Source organism: Saimiri boliviensis, chromosome 13 (assembly GCF_048565385.1).
Source record: "Saimiri boliviensis isolate mSaiBol1 chromosome 13, mSaiBol1.pri, whole genome shotgun sequence".
Classification (NCBI taxonomy): Eukaryota; Metazoa; Chordata; class Mammalia; order Primates; family Cebidae; genus Saimiri; species Saimiri boliviensis.
This window is the reverse complement of record NC_133461.1, coordinates 107,695,663-107,717,655: the sequence shown is the minus strand read 5'-3', so window position 1 is coordinate 107,717,655 and position 21,993 is coordinate 107,695,663. Positions and strand designations below refer to the sequence as shown.

The 21,993-nt window shown below is 41.0% G+C and overlaps 1 protein-coding gene across 7 annotated transcripts in view; it reads left to right on the top strand.

Annotated features, from left to right (window-relative positions):
* Positions 1 to 21,993, top strand: part of MCPH1 (microcephalin 1) — a 312,577-nt gene that overhangs the window by 29,605 nt on the left and 260,979 nt on the right. For all 7 annotated transcript variants that reach the window (XR_012513049.1, XR_012513048.1, XR_012513046.1 and 4 more), the window contains 5 exon segments: positions 1,758 to 1,845; positions 6,538 to 6,652; positions 8,772 to 8,915; positions 12,140 to 12,229; positions 14,877 to 16,049. Coding sequence is in view for 3 of the 7 variants with exons in the window: in NM_001279990.1 (NP_001266919.1) it covers positions 1,758 to 1,845; positions 6,538 to 6,652; positions 8,772 to 8,915; positions 12,140 to 12,229; positions 14,877 to 16,049 (1,610 nt within the window). In the remaining 4 variants the exon portion in view is untranslated.

Sequence of the window (21,993 nt, the reverse complement as noted above, 5' to 3'; positions counted from 1 at the left end):
CATGGAAGATCTGTGTCCCCCGCGTCTGCCTCACTGTCACAGCTGAGCCTGGTGATCATCTCCGACCTGAAGCTTTCCGTGAACCACACTCATTATGCTCGTTTTTGCATTTTTTCTGCCTGGTTGTACTTCTCTTGTTACAATAACTGCCTTGCGTTCTTTTTTAAATTTGTACCTTTTTGCAGATTTCTCTGATGCCTGGCTTAATAGACAACAGTTGCCTTCTCAGATCTGCCTCTGCATTCGATATATTGGGATAGCAAATCATTTTGCTTCTGAAAACTCCACCGCATTGTATACTCAGGAGATAATGTGAAACAAAAATGGAAAATCATATGTTAGTATTGTTTTAAAGATAATATTGGCCAGGCATGGTGGCTCATGCCTGTAATCCCAGCACTTTGGGAGGACGAGGCAGGCAGATCTCAAGGTCAAGAGATTGAAACCATCCTGGCCAACATGGTGAAACCCCATCTCTACTAAAAATAAAAAAAAATTAGCTACATATGGTGGCGCTTGCCTGTAATCCCAGCTATTCAGGAAGCTGAGGCAGGAGAATCGCCTGAACCTGGGAGGCGGAAGTTGCAGTGAGCCAAGATGGTGCCACTGAACTCCAGCTTGATGACAGGGTGAGACTCTGTCTCTCTCTTTCTCTCTCTCTCTCTCTCTCACACACACACACACACACACACACACACGATAGGATTGACTTTGCACACCCTCAGAAGGGTGTCAGTGACACCAGGATGAGATTTGCTATACTAGTGTCACTTACCACACTGCATAGATTAGACTGTACCATACAAAGGCACATATTTCTGAAACTTCATTCCTAACATATTTTGTAGAAATTCCTATATCAACATGGATATGTGTTTTTTAATTGCAGTGTACTTTAATTATTGCCTGTTAGATGTTGAACAGTGATAGGGCTGTGAGGGATAGTTGGAGAGGTGGTTACAGAGGCCTTAGTATAAAAACACTTAACCAGCAGATAATTGAGAATAGGCTGTAAATATGGGAGTGGTAGGAGGTTTTTATCTGGATTGGGGAGAAGTGAGTAAAATGTTTTAGGATTAATATTTCAGTAATGTGTGCGTGAACTAGAAGAGGAGAAACAAACAGCAGGGCAGGAGAACATTGAGAACATCGTGATAATTATTTAGATTTGAGGGACAGAATGCTAAAGGAGATAACGGTCACAGGAATCCAGAGATAAATGTCAGGTGTGAGCACAGACAGGGCAGCAGGAGGAGGCTTGGCAATGTGGGGGTTGCATACCAGGCCTTGGGGCTGATGGTGCTCTCTAGACAGAAACACAAAAAGGACAACACAATTTTGTAGGAAAGATATGTTTTCTGGCCTCAATTTCTTTACATCCCTTCTACCTCTGAATTACCTGTTTTATGGCCTGTTTACAATTAAATGATCCGTTTAATAGCATTTACTCATGCCTTTATGAGCACCATACGCTAATAATTTTGAAGTATGCTACAAGTCAAAAATTGCAGCATAAAAATTATACTTCCTTTACCTGCCTCTTGCTTCTCTTATACTTAAACACCAGATAGAGACGATTTTGGGAAGTTTGGTTTATAGTGACTTTTGTATTTGCTGTGGTATTTACTTTTTTAAAGGTCTGTTAAAATGACCTAGGTACGGATTTCTTAAATTGCTGATACAGGTGCAGATTTAGTGCTGTGTCGGTGTATAATGGAAGCAAATACTGATTAGACTACCTTAATTTAATTATACAGATGCAGGACAGCCGGAGCACACGTTGACGAATCATTGTTCCCTGCAGCTAATACGAAAGAACACTTGCCAAGCCTAATTAAAAAAAAGGTAAGTACGTGGTTTCAGTGTAGACAATGGCAATTAGGAATTTATTCATTTTATTTTTTTTATTTCTAGAAAATAAAACTTCCACAAATACATTCAAGAGTTATCTTAAGTATGCTATTGATGACATTGTTCTTTTCATATACCATTTTTAGTGAATTTAAGATTATTTTTATCCCATGAATTCTTCGATAGCATTTGTAGGAAGTGGAAGGGACCGTGGTTGGCCATGGGGAATCTAAAAGGTGCCGAGAGATAAGCAGACATTCAGGTGCTTTGGCATTCACATCAGAATTAAGTTTGTTGTATCTGTGGCAAAAATACCTGTATTCTTTTTAGCCAGAAAAATCTCACAAGTTGGATGGACATACATCCAAATGTGCAAAGTCATTTACTAGAGAAAATCTGCTGTACAAATACAGTTGTCCTTTAGTATCCATAGGGGATCAGCTCCAGGACCCTGGCCAGAGACCAAAATCCACTGATGCTGGAGTCCCTTACGTAAAATGCAGTAGTATTTGCATATAACCTATACAAATCCCATATACTTAAAAAAAAATATTGTAGAGACAGGGTCTTTCTATGTTGCCCAAGCTAGTCTCAAACTCTTGGTCCCAAGTGATTCTGCTGCCTCAGCCTCCTAAAGTGTTGGAATTACAAGTATGAGCCACTGCACCTGGCTCCGCCCATATACTTTAAGTAATCTCTGGATTACTTATAATACCTGATACAAATCAATGCTTTGTAAATAGTTGTTATACTGTATTGTTTTTTAATTTGTGCTAAAAAAATTTTTTTTGATATTTCCAGTCATGATTGGTTGAATCCACAGACCTGGAACCTGCAGATACACAGGGCAAATTGTAGAGTTAAAGACATTGCTTTCATTTGAGACCTAATTCACATTTTAATCACAACCTTTCAGCTTTCTGTTTATTTAAAAGTTCTAATTGAGATTTCTTTTTCTGAGGATAGTGTACTCTGAAACATCCCAGCCCTTTTGTTTTCACATGAGAATCTCTGTTAGAGGGATGACTCTCTCCAGACCAAACTACGTTTCCTGAAAATAGTAAATGATATTTCTGTTACATTTCATCTCAGACAAGCCAGAGTTTGCCCATCTAGTGATGGATGAATTTCCTTCAGTCTTACCTGATTATAGGTGAAAAGTGTTTAGCAGTCTCTGGAACCCCCTGTGACATGATAAAATCAAGTGTTCATTGTAAAAACTCGACAGTAGTACATGCATGTTTTCACTGTAAAACATTTGGTAAGCACAGATAAAGCAGATGTCTCTTTTGGTTGCCCTCCCTCAAAGCAAGCAGCTTTCAATTTGATGACTATCCTGGGTGGCACTTCTTCCTTACATTACACACATGTACATACTCACACAGGCATGCCTGACATGAAGGGGCTCTGCTGTCTTATGTGTATTGTTTGGTGAGTTGCCTTCTCTTCCCCAGTTAGCAATATGGTTTTGACTATTTCATGTCCGTAGATGTGATTCTGCTCAGTTTTCTGTATTGTATTATACATTGTGACTATTTTCCCAGTATTCATGTACTTTTAGACATTGTCAGTTTTTGCTGAGTATATTACTTAAGCAACGTATATGAGGTTATTTCTCCAAGTCAGATGTCTAGAGATAAAAATTACTGGGCCAGAATACAAACACATTTTGATTTTAACTGTTTCACCAATCTTGTACAAAATTTCCTATTTCTTGGCCAGGTGCAGTGGCTCACACCTGTAATCCCAGCTCTTTGGGAGGCCAAGGCAGGCGAATCAGTTGAGGCCAGGAGTTTGAGACCAGCCTGGCCAACATAGTGAAACCCTGTCTTTACTAAAAACACAAAATTGAGATAGGCATGGTGATGCATGCCTGTAATCCCAGCTGTTCAGGAGGCTGAAGCAGGAGAATCGCTTGAACCCAGGAAGTGGAGGTTGGCGTGAGCCAAGATCATGCCACTACAATCCAGTCTGGGTGACAGCAAGGCCCTGTCTCAAAAAAAAGATTACCTGTTTCTTGATAGTCTTACCAATACTGGATATTGCTAATCTTTTCAATTTTTCCGAATCTAAAGCATAAATGACTGCTCATACACTTTACCACTTTAAAAACCTTCCCTTCTCTTTTCCAAATGTAATTGCGAGTTAAACCTGACTCGAGTCCTTCTTCTCCTGGGCCTTTGAGGAGGCTCTGTGCGTTCCTCTCTCCTCCTCTCTTTCTCTCTGCTGCCTGTCTGCCCAGCTTGCTGTTCCTCAAGCGTACCAATCATGTTTCTGCTTCAAACACATTGCATTATCTATTCCCTCTGTCTGGAACATTCTTCCCCCCAAATCCACCCACGGGCCCCGTTTTCCAGCCTCCCTATGGCTTTGTGCAGACGTTACTTTCTCCATGAGACCTATCCTGACACCTCATTTATACCAGCACTGTCTTCCCACTTGTGCCCACTATCAAGTCCCTTTTCCTCCGCCGTGCTTACTGGCTCTTCCTAACAGTGGTCATGTGGCCCGTTTGATGGAGTGCAGTTGCTAGAGAAGATTCACAGGACCCAGAAATCACAATGTGTCCAAATCTGCACAGTACCTGAGAACCAGAGAGCACAAGGTAGAGCCTCCTTGTACACTGCTGGCCACGAGCCGATGTGAACCAGCCCCACTGGCAGAGCCTCCAGCAACTCCTTCATCTCACTAATCGTAAACAGTGTCGACAAGCTGGCACAATCTGCCCCCAAACTTCCTGGACCTGTGGCTATAAAACACCACTGTCTATTTAGTACATTTTGTGTCATGCGGCTTCTTTAGTGAAAGCAGTCCATGCTGGTTCCAAGCCTATTGAAATTAACCTCCCGAGACACATACATTTTACTTATTTATTTAACGTTTATTTTCTGTCATTCCTTGACAGCATTCAAGCTCTGTGATGACAAAGATCTTTCTAGGTTGCAAGACCAGCGCCTGACATATAGTAATGTTTTTTGTCAATAAATGAGTGAATAACTAACAGAGCAAGATCCCCAGTGTAGGCATTAGCCACGAATGGCTAAAAAAGTTCTTTGTTTAAGACTGGAGCAAAAGAAGTTAGGCTGGTTACCCATATAAGCAGATTTGGGCTGGTAGCTTCAAGCTGAAAAGCAAGGGATCTAGAGAGATGACTTAAATTTCCCTGGGGTCCTGTAAGAAAGAAATGAGGCATAAAAGTGGTAGTAGGTAAAATCGATGTGAAGATCAGTATATGTATTTGTGATGCTGGCCGGGCTAAAGATGGGAAGTCAATGGGCAGTTCTAAGAGGAGAATGTGGGTAAGTCTGGGAAGGTGAAGTGTTTGTTGTTGTTGTTGTTTTGTTTTGTTTTTCTTTGAGATGGAGTCTCCCTCTGTCACCCAGGCTGGAGTACAGTGGCATGATCTTGGCTTACTGCAACCTCTGTGTTCCAGGTTCAAGCAATTCTCCTGCCTTAACCTCCCTAGTAGCTGGGATTACAGGTGCATTCCACCTTGCCCAGCTGATTTTTATGTTTTTAGTAGAGATGGGATTTCACAGTGTTGGTCACATTGGTCTCAAACTCCTGACCTCGTGATCTGCCCTCCTGGGCCTCCCAAAGTGCTAGAATTACAGGCATGAGCCACCATACCCAGTCATGAGATATGTTTTAAAGGACATGTTTTCCTTTTCTGAGGATGGTAAGAGTAGAGTTAACCAAAGACCTTCCTCTGGATATCAGCCTGGGGTTTCGTGTGTTTGTGTGTATAGTTATAGTTTTGGGGTTTTACTGGCTGATTGGAGTTACTATGATTTAATGACAGTAGGGCAAGGTTAGATAGTGGTTTTTTTTGGGGGGGTAATTATAAAATAGAAATTGTTTGATTACTGCGTCATGGTCTTGCAGGGAAGATGGTGTGAGAATAGTGCTACCAAGCAGGCAGTGGGCCTGCTGCCCAACCCACATAGAGTCCAAGATCACGGCAGTTGCTTTTGAGAAAAGAAAGGCTTTATTGCAGGTTGCCTGGCAAGGAGACAGGAGGAAACGCTCAAATCTGCCTCCCTGAGATGGGGGCTCAGACAGTTTCATAGGCAGAGAAAACCCAGTGTGATCTGATTGGATCTTGTAATGAGGTGATGTTGGGCGGCATGATCTTACTGGGTTGTGTCATGAGGTGATGCCAGGACTCAATCTGATTGGATCATGGGTTATGCCATCAGGTGTCTACTCCTTAATTTGACCCTGTTCCTTGGTCTAAATGCTTAGATTCCACCCATGGTTACATGCTTGCTTCACCTGGGCATGCTCAAGTGATATAACTTGCAACCTGGGGTCCATGGCAACTCAAAAACAGTTCGCCATTTGGCTACACAAAGTTGAAGTAGATGGGGCGCATATGGCAACAGCAAAAAATGGAAAGAGACCGGTTTGGCTAAAAACTGTGATGGAAACTATGAATGCTGGGATCATGAAAATGTCTCACAAAGCATTATACAGAGGCTTTTATTCAATCTTTTAAATTCTGTCCATTTTCTTTATAATTGTGCAAAAAAAAATATTGCCAATTTACACACGGTGCAAGAAACACCTTTCAGAAGTTTTTATTACTGATGTTGTGAAAAGTATCAGAAATGTATGTGAGAGGGCTTTTGTTCCTATCTTAAGCAGTTGCAGTACAGCATTAATTTTTGTGTCCTTTTCTCACAGCGTAAGTGTATGCAGCCCAAAGATTTTATTTTTAAAACACCAGAAAATGATAAGAGATTTCAGAAAAAAGTTGAGAAAATGGCTGAAGAGCTACAAAGGCAAAAAACAAGTCTAGGTAAGCCGAGACATATAATACAGTTCTTTGCATTTGTGTCCGTACGCCTGATTTAATTTGCCTGATGGCAAGTGGAGTTCAGGATGAGATAGCTGCTGAAGACCGTAGTAGCTTTCGGGAGGAGAAAACAGCGTCAGCAGCCTGCAGGAGACTTGACTGGGAGCCGTAATAGAGCCAGGCGGTTGGGCTGACCGACCACAGTCTTAACCATTCATTAAGGTGGTGGAACTTGGTGTCTTCAGGAATGACTTCAGAGGAAAAGCAAATGTTAGCTAACAAGCCTTTTTCTTCTTTCCATATGACTTTGTACTTTTACCTAATTGGCCTTTTTGTTTTGCTACAGAATAGGCAAATCTTAGATGATACATTCTGTTAGTGATTTGGAAAAATACTTTAGAATATTATGTTCATAACAAGATGTCTTAGAAAAAAATAGGTATTTTCACATATTCTTAAATAATATCCTTATATGTAAGAATATTATGAAACATTAAGGTGCTTTGTATGTTTTCATTATTTCCTTGGCCTTTGTCACTGTCCTCTAAATTCAGTATTTCCTACCAATTCTGACACACCATCGCTACAGATAAGCAGTTGTGATCACTAGAAATAGGAAGCATAAATTCCGCTAGTTTTTGGTTTTTTTGCTTTCATCTGTGTTGCTGTGTCACAAATTCTGTATTCTTTGTTTTGAAATTATCCAAATAGAATGATCGAGATTTATTTTAAATCTGTGACAATAATGCGACAGGATTCGGTGGCACACTGAGCCCACACAGTGCTGCCACATTATTTTCTAGAAACACAGCCTGCATCATTTGTTTCACGCTCAGCCCTCCCATTGCCTCTCCTGGGTGTGTCAGTCCTTCCTGCACGCCAGCTGTCTGGTCTTCCTCGCAGCTAAAGCCAGAAGCGTGCAGTCGGCCCTGACATCTCCTTCTTCCCTGAGACTGACCCCCATCAAGACCGTGACCCTGCTTCTAAAACAGTTGCTCGGCTTCTGTTTTCACCTTCCCTCTTCTCGCCCCTGATGCCTGCATTATCCCTCCTGCACCACTGCAGCCGCTGCTTACCCTGCCCTGCACTCCGCCCTGGGTCCTTACAGTTCATCTCCGTGTGGTCACAGGAGGAAAACCTTAAAGAAGGATATCCTCTTCCTGGTTTAACATTTCTTGGTGTCATCCCAAGGAAAAATATTCAGGATAAAATCCTCTATTTAACATGTTCTCCGATTTACTAGGTCCTTCATGATCTGTCCCTCCTAGTCTCATATCGATGTTACACACTCTCCTGTAATTCTTTAGATTTTGTCACTTTGGCCTTCTTCCCTATGTCAGTGACAGTGTATTTGAAAATAACTTGACAACATGGTAATGGTAGATCCAAAATGTTCTTTTTAGACCAAATATCCATCTTAATGGAAATTGCCTTGTAAAAACTATACATATGAGGTATTAATGATTCAACTATTGTACATTTGTATATTGTCAGAACTACACAGTAAGGGTTTTTCAGGCTTACGGGTTACAAAGGAGAATATATTGAATAATTCTTGGTATTTTTTTGTTGGGGTGAGTATCAAAGTTCTAAAGGCCTCTTTGAGCATATGCAAGGTAGCATTCCAGAAAAAAGCACAACTCTGCACCCACACAAAACCAGCTCATAGTTTCATGGTTCAGGGACCATGCTGATCCCACTTCATACCGTCAAGTTCAAGTCTGGGTCTGTGAGCGTGTGCTGATGGTCTGAGCGACGGTTAATGCCGGCAGTTTCTGAAACCTGGGACAAGATACAGAAACCAGATTGCATTCCAGCTTTACAACTTTAAACTTCTGTCTCAGTCTTTGCCTTCAGGTGGGGATACTGGTTTGGGTTTGGTTTGAGGTTGGATGCACTAATACATACATTGTTCTCAGCACAGTGCTTGGTGAAGGCAGGTGCTCAGCCGATGTGAGCCAGCAGCCTGTGGAGGTGGTGGGCTTAGAATATTAGCAAAAGTAGGTAATGATGTCCAAAGGAGGGAAGGAAAGCGGGGTGTGTGGGGGTGTTCCTTAAAAGGAATCATATTCTTGAAGTATGAAGGTACTTTTTGATCTTAAAGTGGATTTTTTCTTTTCAGATGATGACGTACCTATTCTCTTATTTGAATCTAATGGTTCATTAACATACAGTCCCAGAATGAAAATTAATAACAGTCACCACAGCGCAATGGAGAAGAGATTACGAGAGATGAAGGAGAAAAGGGAAAATCTTTCCCCCACTTGTAAGTAATTACAGTTTATAAAATGAAAATTATGCAAATAGGTGATATGGTGGAAAGCTTTTTTTTTTTTTCTTTGTCTAGATAATGTAGTTAATGTTTCTTGATAGTAACAAATTTTGGCCTATTTCGTGGCTGGCTTTGTTTCCCAGAAAATCTTATGTATCATTAAGATTTTTGAAGTGTATATTAGATATACAGTATTCTTCAAGTTTAAAATTCTATTTGTTGCAGCTCCTTTGTAATTTTTATTATCTTTGGAGTTTTTTCTTTCTCTTTTTAAAAAAACGAATCATGTCTTTTTTTCTTTCTTTCTTTGAGACGGAGTTTCAAAGAAAACTCCAAGCTGGAGTGCAGTGGCATGATCTCAGCTCACTGCAGCCTCCTCCTTTTGGGTTCAAGTGATTCTCCCGTCTCAGCCTCCCAAGTATCTGGTATTACAGGTGCCCACCACCACACCTGGCTAATTTTTCTTTTCTTTCTTTCTTTTTTTAATAGAGATATGTTCACCATGTTGGCCAGGCTGGTCTTGAACTCCTGACCTCAAGTGATCCACGTACCTCAGCCTCCCAAAGTGCTAAGATTACAAGTGTGAGGCACTGCGCCCAGCCATGAATCATGTCTTTTTTAGGAATTTGCTTTAGATTAATGTATCTGATGAATCATTTTTCATTATTTCTTTTATCTTAAAAATTTTTAATCACTGAAGTGTAAGTGAGCACATTTTAATAAAATACTTAACAAATTAGCTAATAGTAAAAGTTCATCTTGATACCCACCTAATTCTACTCCTCTGCCAGGGAGAACCTGTATTTTAAGTTGATGTGTTTTTCCAGATCGGTTTCAGTGTATCAGATATCTGTGTATACATGAGAAAGGTACAGGTTTGGTTTCTGTGTGGACGTGTAATTTCTATTTTACCTAAATTAGATGATGACATATGTGTTATTATCCGCTTTGTTTTCTTTCTTAAGAGTATCTGGAGGTTTTATTGCAGCTTAGTTGTTGTAGACTGACCTCTTTTTTTTTTTTTAAGATGCTGCCAAGTGCTCTACAGCTTTAATACCGAATCGTCTGTTGATGGATATTTTTTTCCCCCAGTTTTTCTTTGTTAGAAATAGGGCTGTAGTTTTCATTCTTTTTTTAACCATATGGCTTAGTTGCTCTTCTTTTTATTAAGCCATTTTCCTTTCTTTGGACACGTTATAACCCCTGTATGCATCTACGTGCATCCTTATATTTCTGGGTACTTCATGTATTTCAGTAATATTAATTCATACATGCAGAATTTGATTTTTTTTTTTTTTTTAAAGATATAGAGTCTCACTGTGTTGTCCAGGCATGACTTGCACTCCTGCGCTCAAGTACTTTTGCCTCACCCTCTCAAGCAGCTAGGGATACAGTTGTGTGCCACAACTTCAATTATCCTTCCAAAAATTTGGGGGCTAGGCATGGTGGCTCACGTCTGAAATCCCAGCACTCTGGGAGGCCGAGGTGGGTGGATCAGCTGAGGTCAGGAGTTCAAGACCAGCCTGACCAACATGGTGAAACCCTGTCTCTACTAAAAATACAAAATTAGGCGTGATAGCGCATGCCTGTAATCCTAGCTACTCAGGAGGCTGAGACAGGAGAATCGCTTGAATCCAGGAGGCAGAGATTGTGGTGAGCCAAGATTGTGCCATTGCACTCCAGCCTGGGTAACAAGAGTGAAACTTTGTCTCAGAAAACAAAATGGGATCATATTATTCTCACCAGTTGTTTATAAGATACCCCCTTTCTCCACACTTGGAAAACTGAATGGCGTTAGCCTGTAGCCCTTTTTAATCTGAAGCTTGAAAAACTGGATTTGTTTAAGTTACTTTTGATTAGAAGCAAGTTTAAGCGCCTTTTCATATTATTGACTGTGACTTACTGAATGCAGCTTTTAATGTTATCAACTACTACCTCTTTTAATTTAATGTCCTTTGTCCATCTACATCAGTTAAGGTTAGGTTTAGCTGCATATAACAAAGAAACACAAAAACCAATGAATTAAACTTGATAGAATTGCCTTTCTCTGTCTTGTCTAGTTCAGGAGTAGGCAGTCAGGGCTGGGCTGCCATTCTGTGGTGTCCTCAAGAAACCAGGTTCCCGTCTTTTTGTTGTGCCTGCCTGACTTTTCTCCTGAAATGTGTGTGCTTCCCAGCTGAGCCATCTCCCTTGGTCAGCCTTACCAGATGTCTCTTTAGTGTTCCTGCCTGATTGCATTGGCTGGAATGTGGTCATAGGGCCACCCCTTTTTCAAGCAGAACTGAAACATAGTCTTTACTGGGATGCATTGCTGTGCCGAGAAAATCAAAGTTCTGTTGTTAAGAGGAAGTGAGAATGGACACTGAGGTAGGTAACTAGCTGTGTGCCAGGTGGACATCCAAATTGTTTCAATGTGCAGTCATGGGTATAAACTAACTTGCCTTAGAGTTGACTGTTTCTGTTACTTTCCATTGTTAATTTTGCCCCTTCACATCCAGCACGGTTGCAAATGTAACTGGAAATTTTATGTGTGCTTCCCTTCCTTATCTTGGTTTATTCTCTTTTTTGCTCAAGTTTTCTCAGAAAAGTATCCTTTTGAGTCTCTAAAAAAATCTTTGGATATGAGATCCAAACATTTATTTTGTTTCTTGACTGTCTTATCAACAGCCTTTGAAGATAATACTTACGACCTTATTTGTTACATCATTGATATCCTAAGTATTTTCTATGAAACCTCCAGGATTTCTCAACCCAGCACAGCTGACATTTGGGTCTGGGTGATTCTTGGGGGCACTGCCCTGTGTGTGGCAGGAAGTTCAGCAGTATCCCTGCCTCTCCTCACTAACAGCAGCAACATACCCACTGCCCTCCCTCTCTGGCAACATCCAAAAATGTGTCCAGGCATTACCAAATGTTGGCCAGGATTGCATATCACCCCTGGTTGAGTAGCAGTGCTCTAGTTTTAGAGGCAACTATGATGAGTATCCTTGAAGAAAAAGCCGTGATTATCAAACAAAAACACTAAAGTAGACTGGAAATGTTTGTTTAGCTCTTATGAGCTTCCGATTAGATTCAGGCTAGTTGACTTAAGGTCTCTTTTAATTTTGTGATTATAGGATTTAATAGAACCACCTGTGATTAATAGGTAGACTTGTTGGCATCATCTGCTAAAAAATACTGAAACTTTATCTAATGAAATGTCTTGGTCCTGTTTTTAGCTTCCCAAATGATTCAGCAGTCTCACGATAATCCAACTAAGTCTCAGTGTGAAGCACCTTTGAACATTTCACATGATGCTTTATGTTCAGGTAAAATTATTTTTTTCTTTCTGTGATATGTTTAAGCTTTGAGAATAATATGATTATCTAATTTAGAATTTCATGCAGCAATTTCTGATGAATAAAATAATGAGTTAAAACTAGAACTTCTAAATTTCCCCCTGAAATCAGGTATTGTAATAAAATTAAGGCATGAGTTAAACTTCCTTTTTGGTTTCTGTAGGTTTATTTCCTAGGCATTTGCTTTCTTGCTGCAGAACCACTTGCTGGTTTAAAAAAATGATTGTGATCATATATAAACTAATCCTTACACAGTTTACATAAATCTGAGAGCAGTCAGAGCTAAGGAAGTGTTTCACACAATGTATAGTGAACATAAGGCATGTGTTACTGAATGGGGTCAGTGAAGTATATAAAGATCATCTATAAATTGAGGACATAAATAGAAGATTCCTAATTAATAGCAGAAAGAATATTGGTATGAATTAATACAATTAGTTACATGCAATGCACTTAGATGTTTTTTAATGTGGGAGCCCTTGTTTCACTAAGGTTGATAATTTTTCGTGGTCATATCTTCTTCATATCAAATTTCTTACAGTTTTCTCACCTAGCCCCTAATAGGGCCCAAGTAATTAGCAGTGACTCCAAGAAATACTGCATTCAGAAGTGCTTGAGATGTTATGGAATATTTATTATGAAAGCCACAGCAATGACAAAGCACAAGACATCAAGATATTAGAAGCTTAAACCAAAGCCTCCTTTCAGTGCAGGCTTAATCCTTTCACTCTTACCTCTGTGTGCTGGAATTATTTACTTATTTGTCTTAAACAGTCTCTGTCTTTGTGCTGTATACTTGATACATTTATTCCCTGGAAGTTGGAAAGAAATGATGATCGTAGCTAACATTGATATCATTGGTGTTGTGTTGTAGGCACTCCTCTGAGTGTCTTATTCACAGTATCTCATTTAATGCTCCTATTAGCCTTAGGAAGTGGCCATCCCCATTTTGCCAGTGAAAACTCAGGACACAGAGGTCAAACAGCTTATACCAGGTCATGTTGTTTGTGAATGGCAAACCCAAGCTTCTAACTTAGGCAGTCTGACATCACAGTTTACACTCTTAGTGGCACGTCACACTGCTTATCAGCTTTTTGAAGAGTGTGATAAAAATAAAAACATAATGTTAGAGGCTGAAAAAATGACCTTATTTGCAGCTACTGCTTTGAAGACACACGTGGTGCTACCTGCCCACTGGACTTCCCTCCTCTTCTGGAGCACAGCAAGAAGGGAAGCTTTACTGGTTACCTATGTTCTTCCCTTTTTAAAATTTTATTTTATTTTATTTTATTTATTTTTTGAGATGGAGTCTTGCTCTGTAGTCAGGGTGGAGTGCAGTGGCGTGATCTCGGCTCTCTGCACCCTCCGCCTCCTGGGTTCAAGTGATTCTCCTGCCTCAGCCTGCCGAATAGCTGGGATTACAGGCACACGCCACCACACCTGGCTAATTTTTGTATTTTTAGTACATATGGGGTTTCACCATGTTGACCAGGATGGTCTCCATCTCTTGACATGGTGATCTGCCCACTCAGCCTCCAACGTCCTAGGATTACAGGCATGAGCCACCGTGCCCAGCCTGTTCTTCCTTTTTAAAGCAGAACTTTGGTGATTTCAGTCAGAGAGTTACAACACTTATGTTACCTCCAGACTGAGTGATTTCTACAAAACAAAGGCACTCTGCCAGCAAGTACTGAGCCCCTTTTGAGGGAGCCAGCACAACCCTAGAGACTTCTTCATAATCATTGCAAAATGAACAGACCTCTAGTAGCTTATACTTACTAGTGATGCGCAGACACCCAGGTAACCATGGGGCTGTATGATGTGGAGGGGCAAGGCCAGGGAGGCCTGGCAAGGGCGGTCGGAGGGTTCTAGGGATATTGACAACCAGGTGGGTTTTGAAGGATGAATTGTATTTACCCAGACTAAAGTGTGAAGGAAAGGGCGAGGCCTGGAGGGTACCGAGGAATATAGAATTTTCAGGAGGTAGCAGCAGCTTAGCATTAGTCTCAGGAAATGAGTAAGCTATATATATATATATATATATATATATATATATATATATATGCATATATATATGTATGAATAGAGAGAGATTTGAAACATACAGGAAATTGAAACATTAAGGCCTATCAGATGGTTCAGTTTTGAAGATAAGTGTAATACGAGGGCTTCACTGGAAGACAGGGAAGGTAAAGGTGAGCTGTGTTCATTGAGGGAGTGTTTCGTGCAAGACTAGAACTTTCCCTAGACCTTACAGTGTAAATCTTAGGTTTTGGAATTACTGACCTCCTGGAAAATTTAGTGACAAACTGTGTGATGCTCTTCCTGGAAAACATGCGCGTGCACATGGAAATTTGCCAAAATTTTTAGAAGTTTCTTACCCTTCTTGTCTATCCCCACCACTCTCCTGTACACTCATCAAAGCCCAGGTTGTCTAGTTAAAAATACTGGCCTAAAATGTATTCTTAAATGGAAATGAGAAGAACCCTAATGTGGTTAATAGTCTTCTTAACTAATAGCTATACTTTACATGTATCGTTTTATTGGTCAACAGAAAGTTGAATTTAGAATAATTTAAACCACTTTTTAAAGTTAGTTCTCCATTGATGTTTTCCAGATGAATCCTTCGCTGGTGGCTTACACTCATCTTTTGATGATCTTTGTGGAAACTCAGGATGTGGAAATCAGGAAAGGAAGTTGGGAAGATCCATCAATGACATTAAAAGTGATACATGTATTTCTTCACTTGCATTGACAACAAATAATATTCATTCATCACCATCTTTTACTTACCTTGATAAATCAAGTCCTCAGAAATTTCTGAATAATGTTTCAAAGGAAGAAATAAACTTGCAAAGAAATGTCGTAGGCAAAATAGTCACCCCTGACCAAAAGCAGGCTGCAGGCGTGTCTCAGGAGACGGTTGAAGAGTGTCGTTTGTCTCCTATGTTACCTTCAACAAAAGGCCACCTGTCAATACGTTCAAGACCCAGGAGTTCCTCGGTAAAGAGAAAAAGAATATCAGATGGCTCCCGTTCACCTCCGAAGGAAAAATGCAAGAGAAAGCGGAGCGTCAGGAGATCTATCATGCCAAGGCTGCAACTGTGCAAGTCACAAGGCAGCCTGCAGCGCATGGCCAGATCTCAGCTCCAGGCTGTTAGCTGTGAGGAGTCTTCATATGATGACTATTTTTCACCTGATAACCTTAAGGAAAGGAATTCAGAGAACCTTCCTCCCAAACCTCAGCTGCCATCAAGCCCTGCTCAGTTCAGCTGCAGAAGTCTTTCAAAGAAGGAGAGAAGAAGCATATTGGAAATGGCAGATTTTTCCTGCGTTGGTAAAAGAACCAAAACAGTTGACATTACCCGTTTCACAGCAAAAACTATCTCCAGGGCTCAGAAACCTGCAAATGGTGAAGGCCATGCAGCTTTGAGTTGCGTGACTTCTGAGGAATCCTTTGCCCCTGAAGAAACCCTAAGGTGCGGTAGACAGGCTGGGCCTCAGCAGAAAGATGACGCATGCCCAGGAGGAAATGGCTTTTCTTACCCTGCTGAGGACCCTGCTCTTCGAAAAGGACAGGATGGTGATTTAACTCCTTCGGAAGGAAGCCTGGAAGAAGTGAAAGAAGCAGTGTGTCTGAAAGGCACAGAGAACGAAGGCACCACTTCCAAAATATCAAACTCCTCTGAAAGCAAAGCCCAGAGTGAACATGAGCCGCATTTTGTAGTCGATTGTAACGTGGAGAGGTCTACAGAAGAAAAGGGAAACTTACCCAGAGGAAACCCTGGAAGTATGTGAATCTCCTTTTCCAAGTCACCTTTGCTAAATAAACATGTAACAGTGCATCCATATTTTAAATTTATCACAACTTTTTCTTAAATTATTTCCCCATCTTCCCCTGTTTTTACTTACAGAATGTGCATTTGATCATTGCAATGATAAATTCTTTAGGAGTAGATAACTTGCTGCCCTGTGGAACATCTAGGTTTATTGTTCGGATCTGTTGTTATGAAACTCTTTCTCCAAGCCTTTTCCTTCTTATAGGTCAAAATGATAAGTAGTCTGTAGTCTGAGTAACTGAGAGGAGTGAAGGCTTTTTCCTTGTTCTATTGAAGTCTTGTGCTGCAGTGTGAAGATCATATAAAGATGCATATAGTAGCCCTCTTAATAGTCCTTAGTGAGGCTGTTTAAAGAAGGAAATTAAGGTGGCTTAAGCCATTGATTGTATCAAGAAAGAGGAAGTGTTGAAAAGTACCTTTAGGGCCAGGCATGGTGGCTCATGCCTGTAATCCCAGCACTTTGGGAGGCTGAGGCGGGCAGATCAACTGAGGTTGGGAGTTCGAGACCAGCCAGACCAACATGGAGAAACCCCTTCTCTACTAAAAAATAGAAAATTAGCTGGGTGTGGTGGCACATGCCTATAATCCCAACTACTCGAGAGGCTGAGGCAGGAGAATCACTTGAACCCAGGAGGTGGTGATTGCGGTGAGCCAAGGTTGCACCATTGCACTCCAGCCTGGGCAACAAGAGCTAAACTCTGTTTCCAATCATTTAGAAATCTCTTATCAATACTGATTTTTGAAGAAACTTTGGGTAGTGTTAACCATGAAGAAATATTTTTAAAACATTTTTGCTCATTTGGAACAGGCCTTGTTTGACTTGTACTTATTTTGCTTGAAGCATCACTTGAAAATATTTATTCCTATTCATAAATTATAACTATAATAATAAACCGTATCATTGTAGCAAAAGTCACCAAAAAAACATTTTGCACTTCACGGTTATAAGCACAAATAGTTCCCAGCAAACAAAATTGAAGAAATCTTGAACTTTGACCATCTTTTCCTAAAGATCAGATTAAAATTTGAGTAAGAATGCATTAACTCTGTGGGGTTTGAGATCATCACAAGATGTGTTACATATCTTTTCCTTGAGTGTAAACTCCCTAGTAATTGCTTCACAAAAAGAGTGAAACTAATTTTGTATATTTTTAGCCTACTATTTATATCTTGGCTTTCTGAACATATATTAAATTTGACAAGAAGCTGTTATTTTGTGTTCCATTAGCCTTAGTATGTGTTCTCAAAATACTCATTTTAAAATGTTGACTCAAAAGTTAGTATAAAACAATAGATGTGTAAAATTCTTTTGGTAGTTAAGAATATCCTGTTCTGAAGTTTACATTCTCCTCCTTTCCAGTTTTCATCTTGTGTATTTTTTAAGCTTTTGAATAATAATGACATGCAAATGTAAATTAAGTAGGGAAAAGCTGATTGCAAAAAGTATGGCATACCTTAAAATCCCAGTGTTGTCGGGAGGGTGATAGTCCTTGGAAGCAGGTGTGTTTTGTGTTCTAGAACATCACCTCCGGTGTCAACAGCCTCCGGAGGTTGGGGTTAGTAGAAGGGGTGAGGGGCCAGCACTGGTTAACTTGGCGCCCTGGTGGAGATCTAGAGGTGTCTTCTCTCATTGGTGCTGGCCATCAGGCAGTGGCGTCCAGGCAGGGCCCTGGTGCAGCGAAACATTCTGCGTGCGCTAACGTAAGGACATCTTCTAGAGTCCTCTGCCTTCATGTCATTCCAGAGACTTGGGAAGTCACTGGATTCTAGGACATAAAAAGACCTACGTGTTGGCTAGCCTAAATCTAAACCGTCTGTAGTAGTAAAACTGAGACTCATGGATGTTTTAAACTGTCCACTGTCAGCCCCCTGGGACTCGGGTAAACCAACTCTCTTTGGGAATCTGCCTTAGCAAATGAAACCATAAGGCCTTGAGTTTCAGTGTCAGGTATGCACACTCTATACCTGGTGGAACTGCGGAGGAGTAAAAACGTCTGTGCGGAAACTGTCTCCAAATCTTTCATGTCAGAATAAAGGTCTTTTTCTTCCATGTCTGTTTTCAGCTCACTTTTACTTGTTGCTGTTGTCGATATCTAAGACGGTAAAAAATGTTTCAAAAAACAAGTTACAAAGAGCTTCAGGACATTAATAGAATGGGAACTGCAGGAGAAACCATTTTGTTTTATAAAATCTTAAAAATCATTAATTTTTTTCTTTTTCTCTAATTTTATAAACAGTACACAGATACATTTCCATTGTAACAAAGCTTTCGAAGAAGACTAGAATTCCCATCTCACCTCCTCACTTGTCTCTTTTCATTAGTTCACTTAATAACTAATGAGCATCATGCACCCATCATGTCTGAGGCGCTCTGCAAGTTTGTGGGGACATAGCAGAGAATGAAGCAGCATGCACCCCCGTAGAGGAAGACAAATAGTAAATAAGTGTGTAATAGTGTCAACCATCCAGCAGTTGATGATCAAAAGAAAAATAATAGTGCATTGGCTAGATAAGGTGGCCAGTGAAGGCTTCCCTGAGAAGGTGACATCTGGTCACAGGCCTGGGAAGTAGGGGGGAGCCTGTGACTGCCAAAATCTATGTTTCAGCTGGAGGCAACAGCAGGAACAAATGTCCTGATGGAGAGAAATGCTTGCAGGAACAACAGGGAGGCCAGTACAGCAAGGACTTCCTGCGCTGGAGGGAGGCGCATTGGAAGGAGGTTGGAGACGGGCTGGGGCCAGAGCTTCGGGACCTTCTGGCTCTGACAAGGCGGGTGGCTATTTTGTTTTGTTCTGAAGTGTGATAAGAAGCCACTGGGGCTTTTGAACAGGGGAGTAACCAAGTCCGATTTAGGTTTTAAATGTAACCCTGTACACTTTATGGAGAACAGACTATGGGTTGGAGTGTTTGTCTGCTCGAAGCAGACACTGTCCACAGTTTAATATTTCCTTCCACACATTTCGTGTGTGTGTTTCTACAAGCATACTAATGCAGATAGGTATTTTAAGATTATTGGTTGCATTCATAGAGTTATATTGCCTTAAAATTTGCTCTTTGTAAAAGCAGTATGTCAGATGTATTTACATACTGGTACTGTAAATCCTCTTTTTTTTTTTTAGGCAGAGTCTTGCTGTTTCACCATGCTAGAGTACAGTGGTGCGATCTCGACTCACTGCAACCTCCACCTCCTGCGTTCAGGTGATCTTCCTGCCTTGGCCACCCAAGTAACTGGGACTACAGGTGTGCACCACCATGCCTGGCTAGTTTTTGTATTTTAAGTAGAGACGGGGTTTCACCATGTTGGCCACAAATGGTCTTGATCTCTTGACCTTGTGATCCTCCTGCCTTGGCCTCCCGAGTAGCTGGGACTACAGGTGCACACCACCATGCCCAGCTAATTTTTGTATTTTGAGTAGAGATGGGGTTTCACCATGTTGGCCACAAATGGTCTCGATCTCTTGACCTTCTCATCTGCCTGGCTCGGCCTCCCAAAGTGCTGGGATTATAGGCGTGAGCCACCGAGCCTGGCAAAATCTTCATTTTCTAATAGAGCCTATATGTAGGATCAGCACAATTTTTCTGTAACAGATGAGATAGTAAGTTGATTAGGCTTTGTGGGCAAAGAGGCCAAATCGAGGTATGCTGGTACTTGTGTAGACGGTTGCATAATGAGAAAAAGACATTTTCCACAAAATTTTTATTGATGAAAGGAATACAGTTTTTTTGTAATAGAAGTCTATTAATGAGAGAGATAATTTGTGGGGGTAGGGAAATATATAATTGGAGTTGAGATTGAGTGATCCCATCACCAACATGGATTGCAAATGTTTATGAAGGCTAATATGTAATAATAAAGATTTTATGTACATATTTCACTTTTGAAAATGCCTTTTCACACAGATGGATACTACTGATTTAATGTCAGTCCACAGCAGATAATTGGCACTGAGCATATTCATTGCTTAGAAGACACTGATGGGATTCTGTTAGATTGTTCTCTTGATGTGTGCCTATTATTCTTCTCTTGATGTGTGCCTATTAGCATTTCCTTATATTGCAGACTCATCACTTCCAATTGAAAAATAGGTCCAAGCTCCTCAATTGTGCGATTAAATGGGTTTTGAAATAGGAAATTTGGTCCAGGCCTGGTGGCTCACGCCTGGAATCGTAGCACTTTGGGCGGCCAAGGCGGGTGGATCACTTGAGGTCAGGAGTTCGAGACCAAGCTGACCAACATAGTGAAACCCTGTTTCTCCTTAAAAACACAAAATTAGATGGGTGTGTTGGCACATGCCTGTAATCTCAGCTACTTCGGAGGCTGGGCCAGGAGAATCACTTAAACCTGGGAGGCGGAGGTTGCAGTGAGCCAAGATCACGCTACTGCACTCCAGGCGGGGCAACAAGAGTGAAACTGTCTCCAAAAAAAAAAAAAAAAAGAAAGAAATAGGAAATTCGCTGTTGCAGTCAGTCTGAAAAATGCTGCTGTGGTTTGGGCTCAGGAAATATTTCCATAGCCAGTTTGCATGGGAAATGGAGATCTCACTTCTTGTTTTAACCTTTGACTGCATAAGAGAGAATTGATGCTACTTATTTGTGGAAATGTGTCCCACCTACCCGCTGGCACTGCCAATCATAGCCGTCAACCACCGGAAGTCAGTTTGAATTGCCAAGTCGATAAAGCCAATTGGTCATGCTGAACTAGTTCACAGCTTGGCTCCTAGCTGCTTTTCATTAATGAAGGAAGGAGACACAGTGGTCCCATAGGTGCCATGTGTTCACTAGCAAAAGGAGAAAAGTCCTTCCCACACCCCATTTGTGGGTTTGATGCAGATTTTCTTCATTGTGTGTGATGGATTTTTACATGTCAGCACCTTGTACACATATGTTGTGAGCTTATCCAAGCAATTTGGTCATGTCCAACTACCAGGGTCTTGTTCATTGATAATAGCCACCAGTTGTTGGAGGTCAATGATGGTTAACTACTTTTCTACCATCTATCTACCAGATCTTGTTGAAGGCAAGTCTCAGAAAGACTTTTATTAAACATTTACTGGCAAGCAGTTAGGAAGCAGTCCACAGAACTGACCAATATGCTGAAGGTCCAGCTCTCTTGTCCTTCAGTGCAGTGTTCATGCATTATCTGAAAGGACTGCTGGAGGCAGACAACGTTCTATGGGCAAGTTCCTGCAAACTTGCTGTCAACACCAGACCATAGGATATCTTTTGACCCTGTAATTTATTACAGGGTCATTTATGGATTAAGCCTTGGATACCACCCCTAGAGATGTCAGCTAGCTACAACTCATACTGGATGTTTATGCTCTGTTATGCGTGGGTATTGGGTTCCCCTGCAATATTTAAGCCAATCAGTGTTTTTGAATCCATGAATTTAACCAACAAGAAACCATTTCTCACATCTACTATGCTGATTAACAAGCTGATGATGTCACTGATTACCACTCAGTTTTGTCATCCATGTTGGCAGTTAACAAAGCATTTAATAGTGGTCTGGAGGATTTACATTAGTTGGGTTTTTTTGTTCTTGTTCTTTGGTGTTGTTTTTAGATGAGGTCTCACTCTATCACCTAAACTGGAGTGCAGTGGTGTGATCTCAGCTCACTGTAGCCTCAACTTCCTGGGCTCAAGTGATTCTCCCACCTCAGCATCCTGAGTAGCTGGGACTACAGGTGAAGGCCACCACTCCGGGCCGCGTTGCTCAGTCTGGTCTCTAACTTGTGAGCTCATGCAGTTTGCCCACCCCTGCCTCCCAAAGTGCTGGGATTACAGTGTGAGCCACTGTGCCCAGCGTAGGATATAATTTGCAAATTCTGAGCATTCCAGAGGAACTGTCAATTACTACCGTAGCAAATATATATATATATATATATATATATA